Source organism: Hermetia illucens, chromosome 5 (assembly GCF_905115235.1).
Source record: "Hermetia illucens chromosome 5, iHerIll2.2.curated.20191125, whole genome shotgun sequence".
Lineage (NCBI taxonomy): Eukaryota > Metazoa > Arthropoda > Insecta > Diptera > Stratiomyidae > Hermetia > Hermetia illucens.
This window is the reverse complement of record NC_051853.1, coordinates 62,112,667-62,124,937: the sequence shown is the minus strand read 5'-3', so window position 1 is coordinate 62,124,937 and position 12,271 is coordinate 62,112,667. Positions and strand designations below refer to the sequence as shown.

At 44.6% G+C, this 12,271-nt stretch overlaps 2 protein-coding genes across 5 annotated transcripts in view; both read right to left on the bottom strand.

Moving 5' to 3' along the window:
* The window catches only part of LOC119656821 (rho GTPase-activating protein 21), a 43,455-nt gene extending 39,610 nt beyond the window's left edge, over window positions 1-3,845 (bottom strand). For 2 of the 4 annotated variants that reach the window (XM_038063454.1, XM_038063460.1), the window contains exon 1: window positions 2,596-3,448. In XM_038063454.1, the coding sequence (XP_037919382.1) occupies window positions 2,596-2,615 (20 nt within the window). In that variant the 5' untranslated portion in view covers window positions 2,616-3,448. Of the gene's footprint in view, window positions 1-2,595; window positions 3,450-3,563 lie in introns of those variants that run through there. The other 2 variants (XM_038063456.1, XM_038063455.1) reach the window with 2 other exon arrangements.
* A 6,685-nt stretch (window positions 3,846-10,530) lies between these two features.
* On the bottom strand, window positions 10,531-11,803 carry LOC119656985 (protein-lysine N-methyltransferase EEF2KMT). Its single transcript, XM_038063720.1, has 3 exons — window positions 11,625-11,803; window positions 10,807-11,566; window positions 10,531-10,753 (listed from the first exon to the last, which is right to left on the bottom strand). Exons 1-3 carry the CDS (start codon window positions 11,682-11,684, stop codon window positions 10,650-10,652), a joined length of 924 nt encoding a protein of 307 aa, XP_037919648.1. The 5' UTR covers window positions 11,685-11,803; the 3' UTR covers window positions 10,531-10,649.
* Window positions 11,804-12,271: the final 468 nt, after the last annotated feature.

Sequence of the window (12,271 nt, the reverse complement as noted above, 5' to 3'; positions counted from 1 at the left end):
GAAACGCCTCCACCACAAGTTTATCTACGATAAAACGCTCGCCAATGGCCAAGAATGCCAACCGGAAAGCAAAGAAAGCGATCGCTGTTACCTAAGCGGTTCATTACAAGGATCTTTAAAATAAACTGGACATTCGGGATGGCGAAGAGATCTGTATCGTCTTGTCGAAAAAGGGTAGCAACGCAGACAGGATATCGAACACTTCTGTTACAATTATGGTAAAAACGGTACTTTGCTCATCCTTCGCTTCCACAAGCATTGCCTACATTTGGAGCAATTCCACCTGTAAGCGCAACTTGTGCTCAGAGGTGGTGGTGAGAAAGATGGGCCGGCAACCTTGTCGGTCACAACAAAGCCAAGTGGTCGAGGAGAACGTCATAGTGGTTGCCCCGGGAGACGCTATATCACTTTGGTTTGCTGCCCGTGATGCAGTAAGCAAATGTTCCAAAGGTCTAATTAGGGCGATTAGACTCGAGTCTGCAGGGGACTCATCAGTGGCAGGTCATGAAACGTTACCATCATGGGAACCAAGATAGCCCCCGAATTCACATGGTCCAGGAGAATTCCTGTTTCATGTGCGTTCAGCTCGGATATTGCGATTGACCCCCTTGTGGGAACTTCCTGGGGGTTGTGGTTGCGTTGAAAAAGTTTCAACACGGATGCCCTACTCCATAGTTCGGTAAAGATTTAGGTATGCCTTGCATCTACCAGTAAGAATGCTGAACCTTGAATTCAGTATCGACTGGTACCGTTGTGCTTGTCTCAGTGGGGCTCTGATGGTGTTTGCAAAATTCACCCTTGTCTTAAAAGGACCGCAGAGTTAAGTCCATGAGACAGGTACTCATGTAAATCCAAAGAAACGTAACCGTTAGCGCCATTGAAATCAAGAAAGCAATAAAAAACGATTCAATTTGGGGAAAGTAGCAAGACCTGATGACATCGTATCTGAGCTCTGGAAAGCGAAAAGCTGGAACCCAACACTGTGGCTCAATCGGGTTTTTTGAGGAAGGTAGAAAACTATTTGATTGGCAAGAAACTACCAGTTTCAATAGGGAAAAAGAAAGGTAGTCCAGCTTAATATTCAAATTACTGTCCGATCCGGTGGCTGTCCCATCCTATCAATAATTTTGAACGCATTCTTGACAAGCGTATTCGAAAACGTTCAAATAACTGTGAATCAAGCGGGGTTTGTTAAGAATTCCGAAACTACCAACGCACATACATGCTGCGCCACTACTCATGGAGAAACATCGTAGGAAAGATCACCCTATCTACATTGCATTTTGGATCTGATGGATGTTGACGGTGTGCTACACGAACTCATCTGGAATGTTCTACAGCAACACCTAGTGCCAGAAGAGCTCGTGCGTTAGGTTAAATTGCTCTACCACGATCCAAAAAGTAATATTCGAAGTGCAGCAGGTGTATCAAAAGCGCTTTGTCTCTGTCGGTGTTCATCATGGAAGCGCCCTCTCACCACTCCTCTTTGCTCTGTTTATGGACACTGTCACACGGGACATTCAACGTCCAGCACTCTATACACAGCTGTATGCAGATGATGCTTTCCTAGCGTCTAATAGCATGGAATAATCGCTTCATGCAACGCGGTGTCAGATTGAATCTGAATAAAACTGAATGTTTGACGGCCGATCCCCATGAAACAGGCACAATCACTGTTAGTGGCAGTGATTTGCTAGGATTGAGCGATTTAAATATTTCGTGCCAATGCTGTTAGCCAATGGAGAACTGTGGCTGATGGCTTAGTACCTTGAATGGGGAAAGCCTCGCGACTGCTTCCAAATCAGGTCTTTGTTGGAACAAAGTAGCGCAACCGATCAGGGCGAGCCGACCACACTTGTGAATAAGACAAAGGCTAAAGAAAAAGAAGGAAAAGGGACTAAATATACATATTTAATACGACCAAGACAATGTAGACTTTTGTGGGATATTTAATCCTGTTTTCAGTTCCAACCCTGCCTTCTCACTGCGCTGATGGGGCTTGTCCATGAAGACGACTTTCTTTAGAATGCGAAGCATATATCGCGATATAAAAGGTGTCAGTGGTCGGTTAAAACAACACAATTTCGCGACAAACCTTCAACGTGCAACCTTTATGGGTTTTTCAAAAGTGGAGCAACCACCAAAATGTGCACAGGACCTTAGTCTGGCCCTTTTTAGTGTCTAGATGCATATCTGATTAGCGAAGGAAGGGGGGAACGGACTGCACCGACCGTGAACGTAAGCGCCAACACTCGCTGCACCATCGAAATGCTAAACCATTTCGTCGACGACCTCGAAAATGGCAGACAGCATGTCGACAATTCAGTCGGCTCGTACCAGATCCCGGAAATTATTTCATCTAATTAGCACTTGCTCTTTTCCCGATACCAGTGGATGACAGGTACCGAATCCAACACACGACCACCTTCGCACTGGAGGACAATCGCGAAACTGCAGTCAACTCAGGCCACTGGTTTTCAAGGACATTGTTGTTGTCGTTTATTTGCTTCCACAGGAACTCCCAAATGCTATTCACCTCTTCCACCAGGTCCGACAGACAGCAAACAACAAATTCCAAATAGATTTTCTACTTACGTTTGGAAATTAGCAAACATTCTTTGTGATTTGTTTCTTGACAAAAATTAGTCAAAAGTTCTGACAAATGATAGCAATCAACTCTCGACGAGTGTTCGTTAAGAAAAGTCGAATGCGCGGCGGTGTCCGAGACGTGTTGCCAAAAACAGTGACGAGGTTAAAAATACCTCGAAAACCTGTACACAGTTCGTCACAGCGAGCAAAACATGAGAAATTACGATCGCCGCAGCTTTCGTGGAGCCGTGCACCGCGCAAAAACTGAAAAATTCTCAAAGACCTTCAAGCACGAAAAAAACCTTTGCTGCGCTCGCCTGTGCCCCAAGCGGTGCACTCCGCTCCATCCACCCAATGACAACACTACGCGTTCGATTCGAAAGGGGGCCAGCGCTGCACGCCGCGAACCACTCGGTCTGAACGATCCCGAAATAATTATACAACTTCCTCGAGGTCTGAGCAGGCAAATCACGTCCGACCTGCTTGCCGCTGCCACACACACACAACTCTCCGACCGGAGCTTTTCCGCGACTTTTCCACGTTTTCACCATGAAAATCTCGTCCTCGATTGCGAGATTGAGATTGTTACACATTTCACTGGTTTGCGGTTTCTACCGAAATCCTTGAGGCGTGCACACCGCGAAGTCGGCGGCGCCTAGTGCTGATAAGTCGCGCGGCGGCCGTTTTATTTTTTCAGCTCCACCCGCGCTGGCTGTTTACGACGCTCGCTCCGCGACACTTTTTCAATATTTTGTTATCATTTGCACAACGACTGCATATTGCATCCGATGGTGCCGTGCACACAGGTTTCGCGATCATTGCATCGCCGCGGAGTCGCTGGGTTGTTTCGTTGCGCTGTCGTCGCGGTTGTTTTCTCTTTTCCTTGTGACTGTGCTGCTGCGCTCACTTATGACGACGAGACTTTCGAGCGTTGTACGTGATTTTCGAGAGGCATTTTCGCGACGATTGCTTACCAATTCTTCCGGTTAGTCGGCTTAGTTGTTGATCGGATTTACTGCACAGTTAGTTGCGCTGCACTTTTAAGCGGTTTGGCCCTGGTTGACAAGCGAAAAACAGAAAAGAAACTCAGATTGGGATAGCGATATGGCGCTTACAAACACTTTACAACACTCGTCCGATTGACAGGCGAAACGAATCGTACGGAAATGTTCGTCCATGGTGTTGAGAGGTGGTTAGATAGGTGGCGAGGTTGATGACGTGGTTAGAGAAGTAGTCTGGTACGTTTGAGATGTGGATCGTAAATCCACTTTAATATTTTTAATTTTCACCGCGGATTTTGTTTCGGCTGTTTTGCGAACGAAAAGAATCGAGAATTTTATTTTTCGGGTAGATGCAGGGTATTTAGAAGGGGGGGGGGGGGGGGGGGTGGTGAAGACGTCCTGTTGCACTGTTGGTTTAGGTCCATTTTATTCCTGTTGTGGGAAAAGAATTGCGATTATTTTGAACAAGGGTCGCCGGCACGTCACGGGGGGTGATTTTTGTCCACGAATCTTGTTCATTACAACCTTGTAAGCCGCGCCCTACGGGTTCGTATTAGCCTCGAGACACAGGTGCTTGTAGGAATTCCGCTTACTTTCCCGTATAGCCTTCTTCAAACTACTTCAAGACCGCCTTATTCCTTCTCCGACTGCCGATGTTCTGGCTCTTTCCTTTGGTCCTTTGGCAAAGCTTCTTCGCTTGCAGACATGGCTCTCTCAACAGCACGATTCCTTGGTTCCAACAGTAGTTTGGTTTCCTACTGTGGCATGCCTCAGTTACCCGTTGACATAACTGGCTCACTTTTTCCAGCGCCGTGTCCTTCGTGTCCTCTAAAGTCGCAAGGAATGTCTCTTCCTCGAAAGTTCTAATGGACCACCCAGCTATCCTGGTTTTTCCGCTTCTGTTGATCACCTGGCTGTCACCCTTGATCCAATATGGATTGTTCCACCAACGATTATCTCGCTCCTCAATTGGTCCGGTCCTGCATTAAGTTGATGCGGACTTAGGACCCCCTTCATTCTCAAAACAATTATTATGATTATTAAAAAAGGAAATACGCCGAAACAGATTTTTGAAAGTCATCGTTTCTTCTCTAAAAATGGTGATGATGGCGATGAATTGCACGCACTGTTTCTTCTAAACTTGGTGGTGGCAGTATTTGTCCGTCGTTTTCGGTTGTTCAGTAGCTCATCAAAGTACTCAACCCATCGCTCCAATATGTCCATTCTGTCGGAAATCAGATTTCACACTTTTTGCCTCGGCATGATGAGCATCGGGGTGTGTAAGGCTTTATTCTGCTGACTTGTTGGTAAAACTTGACCGCCTGGTGCGATTGGTCCCTGTACGTTTCGAGTTCACAAACCTGTTGGTTCTCCCAGGCTCCCTTTTTCCGTCTGTGAAGTCGTTTCTCCGCTCGCCGGAGTTCGTGATAAGTCTCCGCGCGTACCCATGTTCTTTGAGAATACAGCATTACTCGGTATGCAGCATTTTTCCGTTCCGTTGCTAGCTTACATTCATCGTCAAACCAGCCGTTCCGACTTTTTTTGCGGCTGGGACCAAGTATGTTTGTGGCCGTATCAAGGATAACGTTCTTCAGGTGATTGTGAAGATCATTTATTGATGCTTCATCTCCAGGATCTCTGTTGACTGCGGTTATTGCGGAATGCATTTGCCTCTTATAGGTGTTGCGGAGGGCTGTGTTGTGGATGGTTTCAGTGTAAACTCTCACCCGATTGTCAGAGGGGATTCTGGGTGGTGTTGTTATTCGAGTTCGGAGCACCATGGCAACGAGGTAGTGATCCGAGTCTATATTGGCCCTCCCTATATGCTCTGACATTCATCAAGGTGAAGAGGTGGCGGCGTTCGATGAGCATGTGGTCAATTTGGCTGAAAGTGGAACCGTCTGGCGAGACCCACGTTTGTTTTTGAACCGCTTTCCGCGCAAACTAGGAACTTCCAACAACCATTTCGTGTGACACTGCTATTTGATTGATTCGCAGTCCGTTATCATTTGTATTTTGGGAGCCAGCGTATCGCTGGATACGAGCTCCTTCCCTATTTGGTAGTTAAAATCCCCAAGTATGATTTTGATATCGTATCTGGGACAGGCTTCGAGGGTTCGTTCTACTGCCTCGTAGAAGGTATTCTTCCCCGACTGTACAGTCTCCTCTGTACGGGCGTGAACGTTAATAAGGATTGTAGTTCTAAATTTTCCTCGCAAGCGCAGAGTGCATAGCCTTTCGCTTATGTTTTCAAAGCCGACAACAGCAGGTTTCATTTTTTTTGCTGATCAAGAAACCTTTTCCTTGGACCTGGAGGACCAGTTGGTACAATTTGTCCCGTTTTTAGGCGCGAGAGACTTGTCTTTATCCTTCTCCGTCTGCAGCTCTTCGTTAAGAAAGAGCTCCCAGCGGTCACCACGTGGTGGTGGAGATAGGGTTTGGTAATAGAGCTGTTGGTGTTGGTTTAGCAGGCGTTTCCCAGGTTTTATGCTCCATTGTGGGTACCAATTCATATTTCGTCCTGGGGCCTACACTACCCTTTGACCACCCCCAAAGCTATGCCTTATGTTATCGCCTATACTAATGCCAAATCTTGTAGTTCTAGGATGAAACTTAAATTTTGGGTAAATTTCTAAAATATACCAACTATTATTAAGTTTATTTGAACAGATATCGGAATGGAATGCATTTTGAGGCCTAGATTTCGTATAGATGCAGAGTTGTTATTTATTCAGATTTTTCGGTTGGATAGGTTCACTTTCCCTATCTGCATTAATGGTCAGAGGGTCGAAGGTGTTGGTCAATTTGAATATCTAGGAAGTGTGGTTTCTGCTGACGGTGGCGCCGAACTGCATTTTGCTTGACGTTAGATTGGCCTTCTTTGCTTGTTTAAAATCTGGGAGTGCAGTTATTTCAACAACTAATTAAATTGAGGCTGTTCTGTGCTAATATTCTTTCAGTGTTGCTATATGGAAGTAGCTCATGGAAAGTGGCCATTACTGCACTAAAAGCTACAAACCTTTGTGAATTATTATCTGCAAAGTGTCATCGGGGTACATTGGCTTGATAGAATTTTAAATGAAGCACTTCGTCCGCACTTTGTTCAGGACGATAAAAAGGTGGAAGCGGCAATGGATAGGTCACCCATTAAGAAGGGGCGTCAATTTCACCACTGGCTGCACCATGCAGTGAAACCCACTCTCCCAAAATGGCCGAAGAGAGCTCACCTCAGGAGCACTTGACACAGAACAGAAGGGCAGTGGCGTCTCGGGAAGTTCTGCAGCAAACCATGCACGATGTTTGCCCGGATGGCTCAGGCGTTAGAGCACTACGCTATCGTACCAAATGTCCCGGTTTAAATCTCACTGGTGGCAGTGGGATATGTATGCTGACGTCGTATACCAGTCGACTCAGCTGTGAATGAGTCAAATCAGGATAATAATCACGGGCGAACGTAGCTGATCATATTGCCTCCTAAGGGGTACTGTAATCCTGCAGTGTATCGTTAAGGTCTTTAAGGAAGTGTGTTAGAGCACTTCAAAGTCCTTATCTAATGCACGATGGGGCATAGGCGTGGTAACCGCGCTGTGCCCCACTAAGGGGTGCATAGTAACCATATATCCCGAGCTCAAGCATGACGTGCGATTGAAGGAGGATTCTCGAGGGCGTTTTTTGATGACCTCTAAACTCGTTCAGGAGTACCAACTTCGTTATAACTTTATAATATATAAATAAAATCGGTGGAATTACTCGTGGTACGTGGTCATTGTGGCCTAAAGCGAAATCTCAGATGCCTGGTGAAAGAGGTAACGTACGTCTAGGAGGATTTAGGAGTTCTCTTCTGATTGCCTGGATTAAGAGAGGTGCTAATATCGACCTCGAACGAGAAAGTGTTACACCTATATAATTTTCCTGCTCGCTTTCGAGGTTTGGATATTAAAATTTGAAATCTCAAATTTGAGTTTGTTTGAAATCTCAAATTTGAGTCGTCAAGCTTCGACCACAAAAGGGAAATTTGTCGTTGTGGCTAGCCTTCCCTACTTTGCCGCGTAGCATGGGGGGGAAATTTATTTTTGATAGAAGGGAAAAAACGGGAACGTAGGGAGAGATCGTGACATCGTGGCTTGTTCGGGAAGTGTGGTTCTTACGTAAGAGGATGAGGAGAACGAAGATTGCTTTCTGGATCACGACTGGTTTCTCCCCATTGCCGGTTGCTGGTAGCAGTGGAGTCGTATGGTTGAGAAGTGTTTGAGAGGCAGGAAATTCTTCCTCCAAAAGCGATTTTATCGGTGCCTAATATTCAATAAATAACATGTAATCGAGAATAAAAACTAGAAGCCGTTCTAGTTTTGAATCCTCTTTCGTTACCCAAGATTCCCGAAATATCGGTATTTGCAAGACCAATAAATAACACTAGTGATTTAATCGCTAGAAATACAGCGTAATTACACCCAGCTGTACGTATATTAAAAAATGAAAACTGGCACTCCTGACATTTTTAAATTAAAAATAAAATTGTTATTTTTCGAAAATATTCTACAGAGTTAAGCCGAAGTACCCGGAAAATACTTTGAAGTATTTGGGCATTTTTTGCTATTATGATATTATTTTATTTTATTTATTTTATTAACAATTATCATATTTAGTGAAAATTAAGGAGAACTTAGAAATCTTGAACTACAAAAAAATATATTGTACATAATGCACGTGAAAACAAGGCTGAAATCATGCGATTGTGAACCTCTGCTGTTAGTTAACGGTTAACCCCAATAAACAGCAAATTTCTTTGAAAAAAATAAGATTTTGAAACAAAGACTAGCTACGATTTATGAAACATATAGAGATTGCTAATTATATAACGAACTATTAAGATTAGATTCAAGAAAAAAAATGAAAGAGAATTTGTTTAAGATGATTACTTGAAAAAGAAGATCAAAAAAGTCTAATCTATAATTGGAATTGAAAGCCTTGCCAGATTTAAATATGAATACTTAATTCTAAGCTAGCTTTTTACGTGCATTACATATAAAGAATTATCATGAGTAGAAGTTGACCGTTGATAATTTCTCCTATCTAGGGTCGAAAATCACAACCGATAACAGCTACGATGATGAAATCCGCGCACGGTTGTTGTCAGCCAACAGAGCCTATTTCAGCTTACAAAAACTGTTCCGCTCGAAAGGTCTCACCATAGGGTTAAAGCTTTTACGGTACAAGACAATGATCTTGCAAGTCCTAATGTATTCCTCGAAGACTTGGGTTCTTAGCAAGAAGAATTGCGAACTCTTGTCCGCGTTCGAGAGAAGAATCCTCCGAAGAATTGTTGGCCCTCTACATGAGGATGGACGATTACGTAGCCTACACAATAACGAAATCTATGAGCGATACCATGACCGTCCGTTAGTGGATAAAATCCGGCTCAATAGGCTACGGTGGGCGGGTCACTTAATCCGTATGGATGAGGATGATCCCACCCGGAAAGTCTATAAGGGCAATATCTATGGTAGAAAAAGAAGACGAGGCAGACCATACCTAAGATGGAGCGATGGCGTAGGCCAGGACGCCAGACAGTTTTTGGGGATATCGAATTGGTGGACCTCGGCGCAAAACTGGGATGTCTGGAGTTTCTTATTAAGGCAGGCCTTAACCGGATACCGGTTGTTGTGCCGTTGATGATGATGATGATGAGTAGAAGTTAGATTGTTTTGTTCTAGTTCTCCCCAGGAAGGAAGTCCACCCGATTATTTAAGGTTACCCCGATTATATTTGAAGCGGCAGGGGGTGAACGTTTAGGTCGGGGTGAGTTGCCACAGGGTCAGCATGTTATCTGGCTCCCCATTGGCTTGGCGCGTAGGTGCCAGAGTCAGCTGAAGCTAGTCCTTCTCTCTCCATTTTGCGCGCGTTAGGTTTTTGTGATTTATTCCCCTACATTATTAGGTCCTTTGCCAGTTTAGTTCCTTTTGTTAAGAAATTTTCGGTAGTATCAACCAGCCACGAGACTACACGTCTCTATTAGAGTTCACCCCGAATGGGTTTAGTTTTTTTGTATTGAGGCAGGGCACGTGAATGAAATCTCTGTATCCTGACAGGGAGATAATATCTGAGAATCAAGAACTCCTGCCTTCATTTCGCCGAACTGTTAGCATTCGGGTTACGCGCCACCCGGTTCCACATATTATCTCGCGCAGTCGGTATTCACGACTGAAAAACCTGCGAGGGAAGTTTGGTTGGTTGACAGCTTCGGTGACCGTGTTGGTGCTAAGATGATGCAACGTCGTACTCCTTTCGTGACAGAGTTGGCGCACAACGCGCTCTTATCCTCGCCGCAAATAAAGTTGTTGGCCACGTTCCGAAGAGGTGCCATAAGTTCCAACTGATTACCGGAACTTGGAGGTGGATTGAAGGGCGTAGGGAACTTATGTCTCTTATTACCGCTGTGTTTTTAGGGCGAACGTTTGAGCTGACAAAAAGGAATTTGTTACAATGCTAGCCAGAGAGGAAAAACTGCCGCAAACAATTACGATGTGGGAAGTGTCCCAGTAGATGGCATTGAATAGGCCATAAAGGACGACAAATGCTATGCTATAGAATGAAATCCATTATCCCAGAGTGTCCGACGAGTGGGCCGCAGACACATCGCATATAACAGTAGAGGAGGAGTGAAGGCTTCTCAGGAAGATCTGGGGAAAGGCAAAGCGCAATTCAGCGAACCGAAAACAGTAGCGAAATAGGCGTGCTGAACGCCCTATGCTCCATTTAGGAGATGTTGGCCACCATATTTTGGTAAAAGAGGGTCGACCCCGCTTGTGAAAGGGAAAAAGGCTGAAGAAAAAGAGCAATTGAAGTTTTAGCAGAAGTGGCTACTGCCATCAAAGACTGGAATCAGATGGCAGGCTCGATTTGAACAGAAGGCAAATATGAAACAAGAAAAAACGAAATCTTTAAACACTCAACCGGTTTTGTGTTTATTAATTAATTTTCAGGAACTATTTCTATTCTTAGTGTTTTTAACCGCCTTAGTCCTAAAACGCATTTTGAAGTCTTCAACACGTTCGATCGCTACCTGGTAACCGACAGTATCCTGATAGGCGTTGACTCGTCCCAAACCAAATCATCTGAAGGTCTTACGTAGGTTTCCTCATTCGCACTGAAACCTTTCGCTTCTGAAATGAAGTGTGTGAAAAACATTGAGGCTTTAAGTATTTCATTTACTAACCCAGGAAGCTCAGGAATTCCCGGAAAGTCGCTTCATTCCTTATCGTTGCTGCCAAGAACAATTTGCAAGAGTTTCCCGTAATTGTAAAAATCTTGTCTAAAACTCCAACAAGGGCTGGAAATACTGAGTTATCGTAGGTAATATCAGCTCCCAGCAGCACCTCCGGCAAGTTGTGTTCGCTGAAATCAGACTCAGAGACGTCTTCCCACAACAGGAGACGACTTTCGATGTTGGAATCCTCATTGTCGAAATTCAGGCTTAAGTTCTCACGAAGTAAATTCACAACAGCCGGACTACCATCTGAGAGGGTAACAAACTTAGCCTTGCAGCACTTGGCGGCCACAATTCCACTAAGACCAGTTCCGGCTCCCAGTTCCAGAATCTTTTTGTTGGCGATCTTCTCGCTATGTTTCAGGAGCCATTCCGAAAGGGCCAGGGATGCCTGCCAGCTGCAAAGTCCGGTTGTTCCTTCCGATATGAATGTCTTGGACTCTTTGAGCGTAACCATTTGCTTTTGGCTTGGAATGCAGTAGTGCTTGAAGGCGTAATTATCGGAATCATCCTTGTCTTGGCATAGCAGGCCCAGTTGTTCGTAGACGGCATCGTGGACTTCTGCATTGTTTTCCTCGAGAGCTTTGACAAAGTTCTTTAGGAATGCATATTGGTAGGACTTTTTCACGGGCTGCGCTTTATTCAGAGGATGCAAAATTGTACAGTTGAGGAGTTGGGACTGGTCATCCCATGATAAATTCTGATAGTCCTAGAAGTGAAATGATTGTTTACATGGAGAAGGCGAATTGAAATGTGTGAAATAGTACTTGCCAGTTAATTTTATTGACAGCATAGCCGGAGAGAAACTTGTTTTGCAGTAGATTCATGTTTTGCACTCTTGCCTACCCTTCACATCAGAAAATAGCAGTCAAATCGTACATAGAGAGCGATCCCCTTATTCAAACGAATCCCATTTTGACAACCATGCTTGAATACGAGGCTAAGATATGCCGTGCCGTTGTCAAACTGACAAATCTAGCCAATACACTCACCTTTCCAATCGAAGCAATGTTCTGAAATTACATTTTGGCAAATATTCTTTCAAAAGGGGAAACCCACAAAATATGACGGGAAAGTTCCTTCATTCAAGAGTCTGGAAAAATGACTGAATATTTGTATAAATCTAATTGGAACTTAAGAGGAAACAGAAATGAAATAAGATCAGTCAATTCAACAAAGTAGGCGCCCAACGTGGGAACACAGTTGGTGCTTCGAGATGCTCCTAACCTTTCCTTACATGGCGCGTCCATATTCAGGAACTCCAGTTCTTCAGCTGTCTGATAAAGCTGCGCTACGGTGTTAAGATGTTGTCTGCGCCGGGCTCTCCTAAGGGGAATGCTCATCCCTGCTCGCAGTACTTTGTGCAGTTCGTTGTGAGTCAGAGGGGTGGATAGACGGTCCTGGCCTGGAGATA